This window comes from Anser brachyrhynchus (assembly GCF_964034855.1).
Source record: "Anser brachyrhynchus genome assembly, chromosome: 1".
NCBI classification, from domain to species: Eukaryota; Metazoa; Chordata; class Aves; order Anseriformes; family Anatidae; genus Anser; species Anser brachyrhynchus.
Window position 1 is genome coordinate 208,986,199 of NC_137694.1, and position 20,113 is coordinate 209,006,311.

The following is a 20,113-nucleotide window of genomic DNA, read 5'->3' on the forward strand; positions in this document are numbered from 1 at the left end:
CCTGGTAGCATCCCCTCCAAGGTGGGAAGGGGCACAGCCCCGCTGGAGTCCCACCCTTTGTATCTGTTTATTAGGATGGCAAACAACATTTCACCTACAAGGTTTCATCACGCTGCGCATGACCAAGTCCTCTCCTGGCCAATGCAGCTGCTGCTTGCCAAATTTTGCTGTGATTGCCTCCCGTCACTCACTGCCAGATACACCAACTGCCCCTGCTCTTGTGTGCCATTGCTTTTGAGAGTAAGCTGGAGTCGAGTGACCCACTGCATTTGCTATTTTTTTTTTCTGGGGAAACGATTCCCTGAAGCTTGCGTACCCTTCGTGCAGGCTCAACCTTGACAGAAAGCCTTTACGATGGTTAATTATTTTGGCTGGCTGGCCCTAACAGCTCGAATTGCTCTCCAATGAGTCATGATGGAGTCTTTCAAATACCCACTCGAAATCCATGAAATCCATGATGAGCCTTTTTGCTAGTGGATGGTTGCTTTTGACAGTTAGTGGTAGGGTCAAAACCTGGTCACAGGCCACCTTCTTATCTGCCAGGGGATTTGTCTCCGAAATTCTTGATAGAGAAGACTTTTTCCTGGAGGGCTCTCTGGTGTATTTTTTAAAGTCGTTACAATTATTTTTATTTTAATGTCTCAGTCCCAATGTCTGTATTCCCATGGCTTCTCCTCCTTCCCAAACTTCCATTGGCTCAAGGACGCCCATGGTTGTATCAGTGGAGTGAAAATATTTGCGGTAAGAAGTGCTGGAAATGAGGAAGCGAGGCATAAATCAGTTTTTCCTGCCGCTGCAGGAGCGATCCCTGTGAAGTTCCCAGCTTTCTCTGGAGCTTTTGGAAGTGGAAAGCTGGAGCAGGCTGGCTTCTCTGATCTGCTCCGGGTAATTCCTGCATTCCTGTGGCCAGTGCCGTGCTATATTTGCTGCCAAGCCGTATTTCATCTCACGGGTGAAGGACTCTGCAACAGGGATAAGGGGGCACCAGGTACTGGATCTGACCCAGAGCCTCTTCAGCAGCCTTGTTAGGGCATGGTTTACGTAGGTGATTAGAGATTAGAATTTAATTAGAAATTAAAATACGACAAATCCCATTCCTGTAAGGAAGGAGCTCGCAGAAGTCGCATACGGAGGCTCAGCTCCGAGCAAGCCGAGCGGGCGGCAAGTGCATCGCAAGCTCCGCAGTGGTAAAAATTCAGTGTGCTCTTCTTCCTTGGAATTCATTTCCATCCATCCTCAGCCTCGGTTTTGATTCATACATTTTGATTCCAAGTTGGAATGAATTTCAAAAAAAAAAATCACAGAAGTGCATCCCAACGATTTTCAGCCAAAACGCCATGATCCACCCCCCAACAAGCGATCCATCGAGAAGGAATCGAACCACCTTGACCTTCTCCCCCTCCACTAAAATTTCCCTTATACCCTCTGAAGGTTTCTCGTAATTTCTGGCTGCGGACGACGCCTTGGCAAGCTCCCGTTTGATCGAGTGGCACGTTGCAGCTGGAGGATGTCAGAAGATTTCTCAGCTGGTGCTAAGCCAAGCGGGAAGCGCGGGAGATGCGCCGGGCAGGAGGCTCGGGATTTTGGTCTGGGTGCTGCTACCATCTGTGGTGAGCACGAGGAGACGGGCACAGGCACAAGGGTGCTAACGTAGTCTGGCTCTCCTGGGTGTTGGGGATGGGTTCGTGGTGCTTTGCGAGCTGTGTCTGGAGGAGGAAGAGGAAAGAGAAGAGATGCTGCACAGGGAGAGCGCATGGGATTGTTCCCATCCTGTGAGAGAGCACCAGGGGAGAGGGAATTTGCTCCAGTCCGTAGATGCTGGAGGATGTTTTGCTCCTGAGTCAGGGAACGAGGAATGCCAAAGTCCAAAAATATTCCTCGCAGGGAGATTGTGACAAATGCTGCTGAGGGCCAAGCTCCTCTCTACGCTCTGTTACCCCACTAAACCCAGCCCCGCTGCTGCTCCGCGTTAAAAATAACCCCCAAAGGAGCCCGAGCTTTACTGCACAAGGTTCAAACAGCAGCAGCTGTGCCGGGAGCTGCTCAGTGCTGCAATATCCAGGGGGGAGAGAGCCAGATGGGGGGCGTCCACATGCAAACATTTCTCCCTAGAAATAAGAACCACGAGAGCGTGACGTGGAGATGAACTGCTGGCAAAGTCCAGGGGGATGTTAAACCCAGCAGGATTCGGGGCTCCAACCAACTTTAAGTCTCCTTTAAGGACCTTCAGCTCCTCCACGGGACGGTCCCAGCAGGGACAGGGATGGGGACAGGGATGACCCCAACCCAAAAGCACTCGCAAGGAGAGGCTGCCAGCCCCGTGTTTCTCAGCACGAAGACCGCACTAAAGCATCACTGTGCTGCTTTCAGCCCACGCCAGTCCTTGCCTTTGGCACGAGCCGCGCTCCCCGCTCCCTGCCAAACCAGTACAGATGTTTTAACACCCACCGGAGCCCAGATAATTACTAACAGAGCCCAGAGGCTGGTCGGGGCTGTTTTCTTTTCATTGCGTGAACTTTCAGCCGCTCTCGAGCGAGACACCTCCCACTTGCTGACTTTGCTCTCAAAGACGTTTTTGCGGGCCGCGTTGCTGACATTCATTTTATTAGGGGAACGCCGAGAAGCCCCAACCGGGATGAGGATCGCACCGTGCCCGCTGATGTAATGATGACCAAAGAGTGAAACAAGTGCAGGGAAGACGAGTGGAGTGGCTGGGAAAACATTTTGATGGGAAATGAGGGCTGGTTTCTATCCAGCAGCTTCCCAGCCATGGCATGACGAAGCTTAGCTCATCTTCAAATGACTTTAGGAAGCATTTTCCATGGGATGAAACCACGCAATCATCTGGTGGGCACTGGCCAGGGGATGCTGCAGGTTCTCCCCATCCTAGATCCTGGTGGGAGATGGTGCTCATTGAGGGGAGCTTGTGAGCAGAGCAGATGAAGTGAAGGAAGAGAAGCCAGCAGAAAACACCATTTTCCTGGTCTGTGCTTGTACAGCCCTAAAATAAGGGAGTCTGGCCCATGACCGGGGGCTACGCTGCCCTAGACCATTCACAAATAGTCTGGATGGAATTTAACAGATGAGAATCGATTTATCATGAACAAAACCAGTTGTCAAATGCATCTCCCCTGAGGCCATTTCGAAACCATCTGTGGGAAGGAGAGCCAAGGAAGCTTCATGGCTACGTAAACCTCGTGTCTACTTGTTCCTTCTCCATTGGGATCGCTTGAGGTCCTCCTGGACAAGCGGGTTCATTATCATAGAATCACAGAATTATGAAGGTTGAAAGAGACCCCCAGGATCATCTGGTCCAACCACCCCCCTACCACCAATGTCACCCACCAAACCATGTCCCCAAGCACCACGTCCAACCTTGCCTTGAACACCCCCAGGGACGGTGACTCCACCACCTCCCTGGGAAACCCGTCCCAATGCCTGACCGCTCTTGCTGAGAAGAAATGTCTCCTCATTTCCAACCTGAACCTTCCCTGGTGCAACTTGAGGCCATTCCCTCTGGTCCTGTCACTGGTTACCTGCGAGAAGCTGATAACCGGTTGGGTAGAAGATGGCTGGCACGAGCCCACCAACCATGGCGGGACCAAGCCATCTTCATGGCTACAAGCTCCACCGTGAAATTCCTCACTCGCCGTGCCCAGCCAGGAAGATTTTCATCCCACATTTTGCTTCCAGTTGCTGTGGAGACCGATTTAAATGAAACTCTGGTACTTGGAAAGGGAATATGATTCTAAGTCATTTGCGATGCAAGGTCCCATGTTAATAGCATTAGCATCTTATTTGATTATGGCGACGTGTGGGGAATAAATTTCAAGTCCTTTTTGCCAATCATTACATCTTAAAAAGAAGAGGGAGGGGGAAACGTGGAGGTTTTAGCTGATACTGAAGCCTTTTCTGCGATTGAACTCATGATTTCTGTATGCATAGATCTTGGCGGGTCATGGGCATCTTTAACCCGATGGCAAGGAGAGCAGCTCCCAGGAAGGGACCTTTTCTTTCTCTGCCTCCACTGAGCACTGTTAATAGACTGCAAAATGGGCTGGACTCAGGTTTTTAATGATGGATGCGGAAATCCAGGATGGCTTTTGTGGCACTTTGCTTTTTTTTTGCTGGAGCATCGGTGTTGCAGAGTTCACGTTGTGCAAGATGCAGTCCTCCCATTGCTTGCAGAGATTTTGTTCCCTGCATTTTACCCTCAACATCTCAAGTACGGATTCACCTTTAGGATTTCTTTAGATGATCCTGGCAGGTAGACAGGGTATGTCTGTAGCCCCCTGTCTGTAACCCTACAGACAGGGTATGTCTGTAGCCCCCGCTCTCTGGTTCAGGGACACTGTATTGCAGCCGTGGAGAGAAAAACGGGGCCAAACTCCTGCATTTTTGTCCTATGCATGCATACAAAAGTCCCAAGGGAAGAGGAGAGGAGAAATTTGGGGATCCCATCCTTTCCCCATCACTTCTTTGCTGGGTGATCGTAAAGCAGCCCTGTAACAGCACTGATGTTTTATTGACTCCCCAAGCAAGTGGGGAGTTATAATGTTTCTCCCCCAAGGTAAGGAGAGCTGGAAATAAATTACTTCTGTAAAGAGCCGGGGATGGCAGCTCTCCTGTAATACAAAGTGCAAATATTTGGGCCTCCTGTGCTCTCCCTCAAATCGAAATGGCACTAAATCATGCATAAGTAAAGCAGGTTCGCATTTTCCTCATAGCAAAAGTTTTTTCTCTGCTCTCCTGGAACCTAAGCTTTCCATAAAAAGGGCTTTAACGTTTCAAACCTGTCCTTCGTCCCCAGCTTTAGGTCGCTGTCCCCCAGCAGAGCTCTCTGACAAGGGTGTCCCAGGTGGGATGCTCAAGGTCGCACAGCCACCGGGGCTGCAGGCACCACGCATCCCTTTGCTTTGCCCTCCAAATATTGACACGAAAGGATTCGCTCTGTAAAGGGTGGCCGCAGGGTGTGTCGATACCATGCAGAGCCAGGTCAGCGCTGCCAAGGGGTGTTCCCGAGGGTTTTGGGGTATTTATTTTTTTTTTTTTTTTGGCTACAGCGACAAACATCGCTCGGCTGTTTTTGTCACTCTCCCTCCTGCCCCTTTGTCCTTCAGAGAATCGATTTCTGTTCAGATAGCTGGGATATGTAACGCGTTGAGGTCAGGATGATCTGACTTGGCTCCTTTCCCTCTCCTCTCTCTCCTCTTCTCCCCAGCACTGGGATTTTTCCCCCTGTTCCCATGCCCCTCCAAGGCGAACGCTGAAGAAATCGCTTGCGTTCACCCTATTTTTTAGTGTTTTTGTGCAAGTACAAGCAGGGCTCTGGCACTAATGGGCAGGAACGATGCTATTTATTTCCACTGATCTTTGCCTCGCTGCCTCTCCCGTCACCTCTTTCTGGGGTAATTCTTCCCATCCTATGTTGGATGCGCAAGTAATTGGGGTTTTTCGCTGTTGGCAGTAGAGAAAACCTAAGGGGAGCAGCCTAGGCCAAAAATCATTTGGATGGCTGAAATTGGGAAAGAGAAACCATGCCCTTAGCAGCTGATCCCTGTCTGCGAAGCGAAGATGCTCCTTTCCCTTAGCCAGTCGGTGCAGCACGGTTTCTTGAAAGAAAATGGAAATAAGCAGCAGAAATCAGCTGGAAAATAACAGCCGAGAAGCCCAAGAGGACTTCATTTTACTCCTTTGGGCTCCTCTGCAGTGAAGGATGCAGCTGCGGTCAGCCCCACTTCGCCCCATCCTTAGTTTTGGAGAGCTCTGCTGCCAAAATTTGGGCAGCAGTGATTATAACAGTCCCTGAACCCTCTTCTGCAGCTCCTCGAGAGGGCAAATCAGACGCCCTTCCCCACCAACCTGCTGGAGAAAACCTTTAGCCGTCGGCTCTGCACATATCCTCAGCCCGACGATGCCTTTTTTCGAATGCCATCCGGCTCCGAGAGCTGGGGAAATAAACATTCCCCAGGTGCCGCGCTCATCCTCGCAGCATCCCAGGGCGTCCTGGCAGTGACTCATCCCCGGGACGTGTTGTTTGCTCTGTCCCTGCCAGGAGAAGCACGCGGAGGGCTTGTTTTGGTAGGGTTGTTTGTCTTCTTCTTTGTTTTTTTTTAATTATTTTTTTTTTCTAGCAGTGAGCTGGCAGCAAGAGTGGAGGCGCAGGCGGATCCCCATGGGGTTTTGTCCCCCGTTTTTTCTTTTTTTTCCTAATGGAGCTGCTCCAAATACTGGGGGAAAGAATAGTGCATGAGGACGCCTCTGCGCTCTCCTAGGGATTATTTCTAGCGGGTTTCTCTATTCCCTCCCCAAATTAAAAATAATCGTCGGCCACGAGTTGTGGCCTGCAAGGAGTCAGCAGCACAGTCCGAAGCTTTGTGGTTTCCCATCACAGTGGGGTGGCACAGCCAAAGCGTGGTCCCCAGCCGAAATGATGGCTCACAGATAGCGACCGATGGAGCACAGCCTCCAGAGCATGGCACAGCATCACCCAGAGAGGCATTTTGGGGTTTTACTTGCAAGGCAGTTTGGGGAAACCTTTATTTGCAAGGGTGCTTGGGGTAGTTCTGCCTGGCCAGAGTGTTGTGTGCATCACAGCCAATTTCAGGCAAAAAAAAAAAAGGAAACCTTGTTCCTTGCTGCAAGCATTGATGGGAGCACAGGAATTTAGCCCCGGCTGAAAATCACCACCACCTTTCCACCTCTGTGGGTTACAGGGGGTTGTAGCTGCAGCCTCTGCCTTCAGGGGGGAAAGCTAACGTTGCTGCTACAGTGAAAAAAATAAACATAAAAATAAAAAAGCTGTTCTGAGGAACAATTTCCAAAGGAGACTGAGTAATTATTGCACTCAGATAAGCGCAGGAACATTGTGTAAAGGGATGTGCACATAGCACTAGCCGACTGCTGGAAGCGAGGGACTTCAGAGCTGTCAGCAGTGAGGGAAATACCGCTTTGGGGGATCGAAAACATTCATAAAAAATTCCTGGCTCCCAGCCTAGTCAGGGCCGCTGCCGGCCGTACTTGTAGCTGCATATTTCTTTTCGGGGACGAAGTCCTGATGAGGATTTCTTTTCCCCTTGCTGCGACATACGGCCGAAAAGGCACATCTTAACCCGGACCAGAGAGCACCACGCCTCCAGCTGACCGAAACCCGCCCGGCACCGGGGCGTTGTTGCTTCTGGTTCTCATCTCAGGGATCAGGACGGCATCTGCAGCACGAGCCCAACGAGATCTTTGCATGCAAGCCGTGCTGTCGACATCGGGTTTTAGGTTGTGGGCGTCCAACGCCACCTCTTGCAGACCGTGAGAGTCGAATTCCCCAACCTCGGAGGAGCTCCGGCCAGGAAACATGGGGTTAAGATGACACTTCCCATATGGCCCCGCTCCATAACCTTAACTCTGCCCCTCTGGGAACAGCCATAGGAGCTGGAACAAGACCTCATCCCTCCTTGGCTATATTCGATGCATTCCCTCTACATAAACTCAAGATCTCAACGTAAAGCCAAGGGATTTGGGAGGTTTCATCCGCGCTGTTAAATGAACGAGGACCGTGGGCTTATCCTTGGCTGCAAAGGCAGATGGTGGTGATGGATGGGGAAACATCATTTTTTGGGGTTCTGCCCAGAGTGAGCTGAGCATCGTTGGTGAGAACAATGCCCAGAGGCATCCAGATGGGACCCCCGAAGGATGTTTGCCAAGTGCCCAGCATGGACCCACCATCAGTGTGTGACCCAGGCATGCAAGATTCCCTTTCTTCTCTAGTAAAAAAAAAAAAATAGAAGAAGAAAAAAAAACACATAAAAAATAAAATATAAAAAAGCAATCTCAGCAGTCCCCTTCTGCAGCAGCAGGATTTATCTTCCCAGCCCGCGCAATCCCCTCCCGGGCCCGCGAGGCCATCCATCTCTCACCTGCTATTAGGGAGTTCATCTCCCAGCCCTAATGGAGTACGTGAGCCATGGATTCACTCCCGCTGCTGCTCTCGGGCTTCGGGTCGCTGCGGGAAGCGGGCTGGGAATTCATTTTGAAAATCGATGCAGCTGTCGATAGAGCGGCTTCCCCTGGGGAAGCAGAGGTGCTTTCACTGGGCTCTGCTTTCTTGCTCCTCTTCATCCCCCGCTTCGTTTTACACTGTCAGGCTGATGGAGATAACCACCAAGTAATTAATTTTTCTTTCAGTGGCTGCCGTGCTCTCTGGTTTCCCCAAACTGAGCTTAATTTTGGAATATTTCCCTTGGCGGTGCAGGATTCTTGGGGCTCCTCCACGCGTTGCGATTTAGGTTTGCTGTGCCCCAGGGGAATGCCAGGCACTGTCTGCTCTGTGCAAGCCAAATTCTCCCCTTAGGATGTGTTGGCACAAAGAAATCGGTGCATTTTCCTACTCCTGGGCATATTTTGGCTTGCTGAGGCTATCCCATGCCATGGGAAGAGCAGAGCCTGCAGAGGACTGCTCAGGGAAGAAGGGCCCCAACCTGGCACTGCTCTTGGTTGTCCCTAGCTGGGGACATGGCACCTTCCTCAGAAGAGTCTTGGCCAAAACCCAATGTCATGGGCAATTCTTGACCGTGATTCAGGAGGCAGCAGGACCGTGGGGCTGTTCCCAAGAGTCATTGTGGGTGCAGACACCCTATTTTGGAGAGCAACAGGTCTGTGGGCTCCACCATACTTGTGGATCTCTAAGTACTTGATTTAGGGCTAAGACCTGGGACTCCCGGAGCTCTCAGGGCTCCTTTTCCAACAGGGATGTGTCTTCACTGCTACGGGATAAATATTTAATAAGAATAAGGGTCAAGGCAATGTTTTGTCCAAGGACACTGAGATGGCCATTTACGCCCATGAAAAGCACCGAGGGATCTTTAATGCCCATGCAAAGAAGACAGAAATTGAGGTTTTAAGCTCTCATCCCCCACCATTAATGTCAATGTTATGTATCGATCCTCCTCGTGTTTAGCACAAACCGAACAATAGAGCCGAGCCACGCTCTTTGGCTTTTATTAATGTACTTTTTCTGTGTCGGGTGAAGTTTGCAGCATCGCTGGAAAGAAAATGTAGCGGCGGTGAGCGAGCAGCAGACGGATCGATTTGATATCTTGACACAAGTCAGGAGTCAGTGAAAAATCACCCTGTGCACAGTGGCTCCTCATCTGAGCCGCGACGGCCTCTTCGTAGGGAGAAGATCAGGGATTTGAGAGAAGGAATGGAAAAAAAGGGTTTGGAAACCTGGAAAATCCCCTTCATCCTTGTGTTGGTTCCCTTATGGGTTTCTGAAGTTGAATTCGAGAAGCAGCTGGAGATCGTGGTAGGGAAAACCTGGGAGCGGTTCTTAGATCACCGATTGCTAAAAATAATAGATTAATCCAGGGAAAGATGGTCTTTTTTTCAGATTTGGGATTATTTTATTTTGCATTTTGTATCGGCACAAAATAAATGTAAATCGGACATATAGGAAGGGTGACCTCAGTGCCACACGAGTGTTTTGCACACCAAGAGTGCATGCATGGCAGGGACACCACTGCCTCTCCTGCAGCCGGAGATGGATCAACTTTCCCAAAATATTCCACAGCCTGGGGACTTGGAGGGTTTCATGTTTAATGGGGTTTACAGCTTGGCTTTAAAAAGCATTCCTGGTTCAAATTCTGGGAGTTTACCAGGGGGCTGGAGTAGCTGGGCAACTATTCCTGACCTCTGGGGTATTCTCGATTGAAACATATTTAATATTTTCAAACGTATTTCTCCGTAATCAAGGCGAGAGGGCACTGGGAGTTGGGTCTGCATCCTTTTTTACTGGCAGAAAATGTCAGAAATTCTTTCAAAGTCACAGAATGAATAGGGAATTTGGGGAACAAGGAAATATTTTCCAACTCTGCTCTCGCTGGGTCCATCCAAATTCCTGCCCCGTGCCTCAGTTTACCGGATTGTAGAAGGATGGCAGTGATGTCCTTACACAGAAGGATGGAGATGACTTGAATCAAATCTCTAAAGCCTCTCACAGGAAGTCTCTAAGGAAAAACAGCAGCAGAAACCGTGGCACAAAAGCTCTTTTCTTCCTTTTCCTTTTTAACCAGGTTTTAACAACCCACTGTTGCTGGCCTGGCATCCCCCAGACATCCCTGCAAGCCGTTAAGGATATGATAAAACATGATTAAAAAGATGAAATTTAACAAAATCTAACAAAATATTGATCTACCACCTATGGTTGCTTTTGCTCCAAGTAGAGGATCCTGCTGCTGCATCCCTCAGAGACATAAAAAAAAACCCAACATCGACCTCCACAAACACTGGAGCATTTGAGCAGGAAACCCACCAGAACTCCATTTGTGGGGTCGCTTACGCCGGTGTGTTTCTTTTTTCCCTGCAGATACCCTGAGGAGCATCGCCTCCATAAACCACGCGCCGCGGTCCTCGCCGGCGGAGCTCAGCGGCGCCAACCACCACCTGCTGCGCGAGCGCAAGTCCTCGGCGCCTTCCCACTCCAGCCAGCCCACCCTCTTCACCTTCGACTCGCCCGCCGGCCACCTCCAGAGCACCCTGTCCGCCAGTGCCCCCCAGGACTACCTGTTCCTCCACCAGTGCATGAGCAGAAAGTCGGAAAACGCGAGGTATTGCAGGGAGCAAAACACACGGGGAGCCAAGGTTGGGGTTGGCCAACTCAACCCAACTTGGAGGCGGGCGCCTTGCTCTGGGTGGCCCTGCTTGAGCAGGGGGTGGACCAGATGGCCTCCAGAGGTCCCTTCCGACCTCAACCCGTGTCATTCCGTGAGTTTTTTGGCGTGAGGACTTTTGGCTGATGGGAGCAGTGAGGAGGGATGGAGGAGAAGCGGCCGGAGCCCAGCTGGCGGGGTGTGAGCGCAGAGCCTGGCCTGCTGCCTCTGCTGGGCTTTCCTGCCGCAGCTGCCTCTCCCTACCAAAAAAAAAAAAACAACCAACAACAACAACAAAAAAGAAAGGGTCAGATAATTAACTTCAGATGGCGTTAATGGAGCATTGTTTAAAAAAAGCCCTCTGATGCTCCAGCTGCGATGATACCTAAAAGCCACCCTCCGAGAGCCCGAGCGTGGTGGGGATGAGGATGAAGAGGAAGAGGAAGAAGAAGAAGAGCAGGAGCAGGAGGAGGAGGAAGGAGAAGGAGGAGGAGGAGGAGGAGGAGGAGGAGGAAGGAGAAGTTTCTGACGCTTTGGTGGGCAGAGGGAAACTGGCCAGCAGCAGCTTCTGCAACTGGGCCAGAAATAATCACCCTGATCGATGCCCGATCGAGATAATCACCCCCGTGCATGGGGCCAGGCTGCAGGACTGCTGGGAATCCCTCCCCAGCCAGCTCCGCAGCTTACTTTACTCATCCATAAAATGGGGGTAATAGTAGCTAATTGGCGGGCGATGCTGAATTATTAACCCGTGAGGGACTGCAGATCCTCTGCCGAACGGGCTGAATGTCTCACAGGCAAACCCAGCTCCAAAAGCGGCGGGGATTCATCGGCGTTATCACAGCATGGCATTTTTTTCCCAAATAAGCCCTATTTCTGAGCGCCACCTCGTGCTGGCTCCATGAAACAGAGCCATCAGCCCTGCCCAGCATCAGCCCCGCCGGAGCGGTGTAAACCAGCATCTCCTGGTTTTTCCCATAGAGCTGATTCTTCCCCAGGGATCTGCAGCTGGAAACCCCCCTGTAACCACTGATTTTTTTTTTCCAAGCTCGGTGATAGATCCGTGGCAGGACTCACAACATGGGGGGGTGTTCGTATGGGGCTGGTTGAGCTCTTTTTTGGCTGCACGGTCCCCAAAAAGCCTGACCCAGCCCAAGGGCCACTCCCGACTGGTGCGGCTGCATTTGCTCTTCGTTGCAGAAGTCACAGTGGCCAATTTGACCCAAAAACCATCTCATCCGCTGGGGGTTTGGGTGCAGAAAGCCAAGCCAGGGGGAAACGTGGTCTGCAAAAAGTCACGCTGGAGGAAGGCGACAGCAGCAGGAGGATGAAACAGGAGGCTGAGGATGAAACGCGCTTTGCCAGAGGGCTCAGAGGGGCTCGGCAGCGGAGCAGCAGCTAATGAGCACTCAGCCTCCATCCCTGGGCATGACCACAATGCAAATCAAAATATTGTTAGCCAGGCGGGGAGGTAATGGCCATGCTGCCCGGCTCCCCACCGAGGAACCGAGTGTAAGTCTGAATTCAGCCCTGAGATTTATTCCTCTCTGCTTGCAATCGGGGCTGCAAACCCCAATTCCCAGCTGGAAGCTGCTGGGAGTGTAATTGGCCTCTATGGGGCTTGCAGCACCCCATGTGGGGCTCCAGGATGGGGCTCCAGCATCCCCATCCTGCTATCCACGCGTCCCCATAGCCGCGTGACCGATTAAATAGAGCCACAATGAAAGGAAGAGAAAAACAAAACACATCCCTGCCCATCGCTGGCTTCCTACAGCTCTGAGCGCCGACGGAAGGAAATTGTCTCAGCTTTGGTAACAAACAGCCCCCAGCCCCAGCCCCGAAATAGGAGGTGCACCTCAGGCAGTGTGACGGGTTCCTGTGGATGCCTTGATCCTATAAAGCTGCTTTTAGGGGCTCCCCCCAGCAGGAGCACAGCAAAGGGACCCAGTCAGAGCACTTTTCCCTCCAGCTCTCCCATAAGAGGCTTTCTCCATCCTTCCAAGCAGAGGCTTTATGGCCCTGCAAGAGAGCAAGGTCACGGTGTGGCCTGGCTACTCTGAAAAAATCCCCATGAAGAATTTTTTCAGCATATGTCGAATGAATTTGCACGGTCCTGAAGGTGCGAGTCCTCCCTTCTACATGGCAGATGGGCAGCACGGTGGTGATGGGGTATCTCTTCACAGCCTTGTCTCAGGTTGTTGATGCAAAAATGTCCTCTTTGGAGCAATTTCTGCCTGAATAAGAGGCTCATTCCTGCCCGTAGCCCTGCACACACCTCCCACCCGTGGCTTGGGCTTCGTTGGTAAGAGGTTGACTTTATATGAGCATCTTGAAGGTGTCTCAGGACAAAACGGGCTGTTGGGCACATTGGGAGGAGTCGGAGATGTTCTCATCATGTTGGGGTTGGGCAGTGTGGCTTGGGAGGGTGGCAAGGACGGAGAGCAGAGCTCGGTGCACCCCGGGAGCATCTCTCCCCGCCATCTCAGCTCCTTTCTCCCCTTCCTCCCCAGGAGCGCCAGCTTTTCCCAGGCCACAAGGTCCTCCTTCTTCATGCGCAGCGACACAGCCGTCCAGAAGCTCTCGCAGGGCAATGGGCACTGCGTGAACGGGGTGGGCGCGCAGCTCCACGGCTTCTACAGCCTGCCGAAACCCAGCCGGCACAACTCGGAGTTCAGGGACAGCGCGTACGACCTCCCGCGGGCTTTCGGCTCCTACTCCCACCCCAAGTCGAGCCTCACCAGCTCCGAAACGGATAACGAGGACGTCTACACCTACAAGACCCCCAACAACGCCCTGTGCAAGGAGTTCGGGGAGCTCTCCACGGACTCCTACGACGTCCCTGCCACCCCGCTCTCCGTTTACCAGATCCCCAGGACATTTACACTGGACAAGAACCACAACGCTCTGGCCGTGGCCGCCAGCGACTCACCTGCCGTGCCGCCCCCACGGCCCCCAAAACCTGGGCAGACAGAGCCACGGTGGGGCAGCCCACCCCAGCGGCCCCAGCCTGGGGAAAGCTTAGGGCTGGCCCCCATGGCAGCCACCATTCCCCGGAGAAACACGCTGCCAGCCGTGGAGAACAGCAGGCTGCACCGAGGTGAATTTGGGGCTTGGGAGCAGCGGGGGGCTTTGTCCTACCTAGCAGCCTTGGGCAGGGAGGTCCAACTGCGTTTTGGCAGAGGCAGGGGAGATGTCGGCAAAAGTCAACATGGGATTGAACACAAGGAAGCTCTTTCCAAGGATCTGGCCCTGCTTTTATTATGCAATGGGCTCATGGCATGGAGAGGCATCCCCAGGGCTCTGCACACCCAAGGGGCTCAGCTGGCTCTTGGCTGTGTTGTGCCTCGACATAAAACCCCAAACGTGCCCTCCAATGCTGTCCTTCACCAGGGCTTGCCATTTTTACCTTGCTTTTGGTTCAGTTCATAACTAGGGCTGTCAGAACTCACTTCAGCCTGGAGCTGACTCTTCGTTTTGCTCACCAGACTGGGAAGTAATTTTGCACATCTCCAAATCCCAACATCCCCAGTAAGGCAGAGACACTTCTCGTTGACCATGGATGAGTTTGCCCTTTCCAAACATTGTTCCTAGTCCTGCAGAGATCAGAGGGCTCTTGGAAAGAGCCATTTCTCCCCACATCACCTAATCTAACCCAGTTCATACAATTCTTGTTGTTTTCCCAAGCAGAAGAGGTAGTTCTAATTTAACTTAGAAGGGGCAGTTGGAGAGAAAACAATATAAATGATACACACAACTCCCTGCAATGACTTTTCCATCTCCTCCTACCTAAATACCAACATTCAGGTTGGAGCTCAGCTACAGACCAACCTAAAAGCTTAGCACCCCGTCTTCACCCCCTCCTCCCCAGACTGGAGGTTGCCAGCCCTTTATCTGCCAAGCGGGCCGTAACGAAGCTCTCCCTTAACCCAGTTTTGTCACCATGATCTACCTTATCTGACGTCTTCACCCTGGCATTCTGCAGCACTTTGACAGAACCAGGTTAGGTCCGGGCTGTACATGCAGTCGCACTGATGCTTTGGAGAGGTATTAACGGGGAGGGAGCATTGTAGGGTGTCAGAGGAGCTGTGATGGGCTTCAAGCCACATCATCCTACCAGCATCATGATCAGTAGGAATAAAAACTGCCTTCCCAGCACCTACATTTTGCTTGTGGGGGCCCCGTTTGTTAGTGGATGCTCTGGGACACGTGCTTTTGTGGTTGTGTTGCAGCTTCTTCTTGTGAGACATACGACTACCCCCAGCACGGGGGCGGCAGCACCGTGCAGTCGGTGGAGTCCATGCACGACGGGTACAACTCCTACCTGGTGAGTTGGCCTTACAGGTTCAGAGATGAGTTGGTTCCAGGCAGGACCTCAGGGTCCTGTCCAGCAGAGCCAACTCCAGAAGGGTTGTGTCACTGATTTCCTGCAGGACAGAGCTGGAGGGACAAACACCCAACCCAGCACAACTTTGCTTTGGGTGCTTCCACAGAGTTTCTTGGAGATTTAACCCCCCAAAAAAAGGCCCAGGAGACTTCTTCCTAAAAGCTATTGAGCTGCATTTTGACATGTTGCCAGAACAGCCTCTCTTGTGCACTTTCTAAGACTTCCTGAAGTGGAAATGACTTTACAGTGGCCTTTCATATTGCGTTTTAGTGCAATGGCCAAAGCCCAGAGAAAATTGACTTTCCAGGGTAAGCATGCTTCTGCAGATCACTCTGATCATGAGAAGAGACGCCCATCTGAGTGACTAAAACCTTTCCCTGAACTCAGGGTCTTGAAAACATGGTATGTAGACCCTCTCGGTGCCAACTGATGGCCGAGCAGGGGACAGACTGGCCCTTCCATCTGTGCTGAGATGTTAAGGCTGGTTTGGTGACGATGATGAGATGCAGGGGGGCTTATTCATAGAATCATAGAATGGCCTGGGTTGAAAAGAACCTTAAAGATCATCTAGTTTCAACCCCCCTGCTCTGGGCAGGGTTGTCAACCACTAGAGCAGGCTGCCCAGAGCCACATCCAGCCTGGCGTTGAATGCCTTCAGGGATGGGGCATCCACAACCTCTCTGGGCAACCTGTTCCAGTGCCTCACCACCCTCTGAGTGAAAAACTTTCTTCTAATATCTAACCTAAATCTCCCCTGTCTTAGTATAAAACCATTCCCCCTTGTCCTATCACTATCAACACATATAAACAGGCATTCCCCCTCCTGTTTTATGCTCCTTTCAAGTACTGGAAGGTTGCAATGAGGTCTCCCCAGAGCCTTCTCTAAGCTAAACAAGCCCAGTCCCCTCAACCTTTCTTCATAGGAGAGGTGCTCCAGCCCTCTGATCATCTTAGTGGCCCTCCTCTGGACCTCTTATTGGAGGCTGGGGCTGAGCAGTGTCTTGACGCTCTCAATGTCCTCCTGCTTGTCCCCCAGCAGGCCAAGGCCGTGGTGGCCCGCTCCCACAGCGCCGACTCCGAGGACAACTACGTCCCCATGAACCCCGGTTCCTCACCCCTGATCCACACTGAGAAAGCCAACGACAACGCCCAAAATCTCTACATCCCCATGAGCCCAGGGCCGCATCACTTCGACCTGGTGGGGTTGTCCTCGGCCACACTTCCCTTGCACAAAGGAGGAGCCATGGCGCAGTGCCACAGGAGGTTGAGTGAAATCCAGCCCCCGCCAGTCAACCGCAACCTCAAACCCGACCGGAAAGGTAAGAATGGGTGTTTGTGGGCAAAACTTCCCACGAACCCTTCTATCCTTGTGATATTTTGGACTACATCTGTCTTCTTACGCCACCAGCAGCGCGGTCAGCCCCTCAAATCTTCCTCTTCCCCGTACCCTTCCTCTTTCGGGAGGACTGTGGTGATCCCATCATTAGTATGTCAGCATCTAACCCGATCAGTGCACCAGATGAGGGCTGGGGCTGCAGCACAGCTTTCTTCTCTTCCACCTAATGAACTACCCAGGATGAGAAGAGCTTTCATGTTACCCTACAAATTTCCTTTTCAAATCCCTCTGGGCAAGTGCTCTGGCTAGAGGATGCTCAGTGCTGCTAAAGCCTTGGTCAGCTCTGCTTGGCTGTGGGCTTTTCCCCATCCAGCAAAGCATCAGGGCTCCCTGATGAGGCACGTTCCCCTTTTGGGGCCATCCATCTAAATTTGGGGCTGTGGGTCAGAAAAAAAAAATAATCACTTTTTTCCCCAGTCCCAGTGAAAATGATTGCAGGGGGTTGGGCTGGGGGTATTTGTCATCAGCAAGGAGGGCTGTAGGGCTAGCGGGAGAAATGGGAAGCAACAAATAATTTGTAGCAGACTGTCCCCTCTCATGCCTGTTGTGATCCGAATAAATAATTCCCTTCCACAGCAAAGCCATCACCACTGGACCTGAGGAACAACACCGTCATCGATGAGCTTCCCTTCAAATCGCCAGTCACTAAATCCTGGTCCAGGCCAAGGTGAGTAATGGCATGAAGCATAACAAATTTCCCTAAAAGCTGGGTGACCCCTTCCGCCCTGTTTTTTTGTTGTTGTTGTTTTGTTTTGTTTTTCCTTTGTTGATGTTAGAAGCAGGAGCTGCAGAGCTGGGTCATGTCTTGAAAATATACAAACATAGGAGCAGCTCTGTTGAGCTAAAAGTCTTCCTTGCCCTACGTCCTCATCCATCAGGGCCCAGCAGGAGCTACCTGGGAAGAGGATGAGAACTGGGCATTTATGGAGTGATTCTTTCTTAAAATATCCTGCCACACCATGGTGGTTTGGGACTCGGGGATTTCATTGGACACATCATGGCCAGACTTTGGGGTCAGACGCTGTTGAAGAGGACCTTGATGGAGCTTGCGAGCTCCATCAAGCGTTGTGAGAGCCAGAGTCATCTTCCCCACATCACAGCCAGCGGCAGGAAGATAAATTGGTTTAGGTTAGGCTTTCACATGAAAGCCCAGCATGTGGCCGAGCAGCTAATTAAGATCCCTCGGAGACGTTTCCTATTTCTGGGATCTGACACCGCCCACGAAGCTGTGGCTCCGACGCAGGACCTGTGGTCCGCCGCAACTCGTGACACAGCTGAGTGACCCCAAACCAAGCCACACTCGGGGCACGGTACCGATTTCACATCCAGTTTATCCCCAAAAACCCTGCTTCAGCCTACAAACACAGGGTTTGACCGAGTTGTGTTTGGATTGCCTTGAAAGCAAAGCCTAGCCTGGAGGAAGCCTGCAAAACGAAACCAAAGCACTTCACAGCGAAGTCTGCCGGCCAAAAATAACAGGATTCACACAGTTCCAGTCCTGCTGCTAATTCGCGGGCTGATGTTGTCCAATGAAAGGGAGAAGCCAGGCTTGGCTGTTATGACTCTTCTCATAAATTGGATTGTGTGGAGACTGACTGCAGGGCATGGGCGCTGCATGCTGAAAACACTGCACCAGGGAACAGCGAGCGGGCTTGGATTGACAAGATGTCCGAGCCCGGAGAAGCTAATGGGTTTTTTTCCCCTTATCAGCTAATCAGATGACCCTGCCTTTACTGCAAGGCAACAAATAGCTTTTTAAGACATGGGCTTTAATGCCAGACGCTGATTGCATTAGGTTATTCTCCGTAATTAGATCTGGCCAATTGAAAACAAGGCGACGCCTCGGAGATTTTGGTTTCCAGCAAAAAAAAAATCCAGATAGGGCCCTGCACGGTAAGCAAAGCCTCAAGCTGCGGCGGGGCCGGAGGTGAGAAGCCTGCTGTGGACCTCCACGGAGGCTGGCTCTGCGTCCTCCTCAGTGAAATACTTCCTGTGAGATAAAAGTGTTTATGGGGCCAGATTTATGTAGCTGATAGCAGGAGAGTTACGGGTTTAGAGCAAGCAAGGTGTTATTAAAGTCCTAGAAAGAAAAAAAAAACAAAACAAAGAGACCAACTGAGTGATTTGTTGACCCATGGGAAGGTCAACCTCAATGCCATCACCCACCATGAGTGTGGTGATGTTTGGGGCATCAGGTGCTGCCCTCTCCCATCCCTTCCCATCCACGGATGACGAGCCCCTGCAGCCGTCCCTAAATCCTTGCCCTTTGTCCTTACAGCCAGACCTTCAACGCCGGCTCGCTGCAGTACTGTCGCCCTGTCTCCTCCCAGAGCATCACCAGCACTGACTCAGGAGACAGCGAGGAGAACTACGTGGCGATGGTAAGGGCTAAGATTTAGGGCTAAGATGGTGAGAAGCTAAGAGATATGGTCCTGACGGGATGTATACATCCCCCAGTGCTGCAAACACATTCCTTACTCGTGACATGGGAGCACCAGGGATTCTGGTAGCACCAGGAGGGATGTAGTGTGCATCCCTTTGTCCAGCTATGCTCAAAACAGTGGCTTTTGTTCCTAAAATTGTACATCCTGTTGGGGTTTTAACTCGATATGTGAGCAGAAACATATATTACCCTCTTTGCAATGAATTAAGAGGGGATAAATATGCCCATGGGCTGTCAGGATAAATTTTCCTAATTTAAGTTGATTTTTTTCATTTTTTTTTAATCCTCCTACCAGCTGCTGACATCATGTTTGTGTGGACGGCAGGGGCTATCGGAGCAGCAGCAGGGAGTGGCCCTGCTCGCAGGGAGGGGATTTTGTCTCTCTTTGCAAAGCTGCTGACTTGAAGCATATTTTGAAGGCTGTGTAACAGAGGGGGCCAAGCAGATCTGTAGCGTGGCTGTGATTAGCAAAGATCCCAGCACCGGCCTGGCCTCACGGAGGTGTGGCTCCCAGGAAATGCTGGCGCTTACGTCCGATGTCAGGCATGTGAATAAAATGAGCACAAAGGCAGCAGAAATGCTGTGATACATTAAATCACAAGTATGCGTTTATATTTATTAGTCCAACACACAACGCAGCAGTGCTGCACACCCTGGTCCCTGCGAGAAAGGTGAGAGCATCTCCAGGCTGGGACCTCTTTTGAAAGTGCCACTGAAGCTTTTCTTTGACAGATTTGTGTTATTTCCTTTTTTTTTTTTTTTCCTTCTTCCCATGTTAATGCTCATTATCTCTCCTGTCTCTTCCCTGCATTAGCAAAACCCCATTTCTGCTTCTCCTGTTCCTAGTGGCACCAACAGCCCAGCGCCTAAAAAGAGTTCTGGGAGTGTGGATTATCTGGCCCTGGACTTCCAGCCGAGCTCACCAGGGCCACACAGAAAGGTACTGGAGATTTTCTAAACTTCTGATCAAGAGCAAGTCATTTTTTAAGGGTTTTTGTGCAGGGCAGGGTTAGTAACCTCAGAAGCATGATGTTTTTCCTGCAGATCTGCTGTTGTATTTATTCTAGGTCAGGTTCGGTCTCTGTTGGATCTGCAGCTTTGCTGGAGGTGTCACCAGAAGTATGGGTGTTGAGGGGTTCGGGGATACTGATGAGGCCAGAAATTCTGCTAGAGCTTGTAGATTTGGTGCCATAGTCAGAAGCTGTCAGGAGGTCTCCCAGGAAGCAGCAGCAGAACTTTTTGCTCCTTCA

General features: G+C 51.4%; 1 protein-coding gene across 4 annotated transcripts in view; it reads left to right on the top strand.

Moving 5' to 3' along the window:
* GAB2 (GRB2 associated binding protein 2) overlaps positions 1-20,113 on the top strand; it is a 97,375-nt gene that overhangs the window by 70,070 nt on the left and 7,192 nt on the right. For 2 of the 4 annotated variants that reach the window (XM_080576323.1, XM_080576321.1), the window contains exons 3-9: positions 10,358-10,598; positions 13,151-13,737; positions 14,870-14,964; positions 16,061-16,343; positions 16,997-17,087; positions 18,699-18,801; positions 19,678-19,803. In XM_080576323.1, coding sequence (XP_080432449.1) covers positions 10,358-10,598; positions 13,151-13,737; positions 14,870-14,964; positions 16,061-16,343; positions 16,997-17,087; positions 18,699-18,801; positions 19,678-19,803 — 1,526 coding nt within the window. The remainder of the gene's footprint in view (positions 1-10,357; positions 10,599-13,150; positions 13,738-14,869; positions 14,965-16,060; positions 16,344-16,996; positions 17,088-18,698; positions 18,802-19,677; positions 19,804-20,113) is intronic. The other 2 variants (XR_013944999.1, XM_080576322.1) reach the window with 2 other exon arrangements.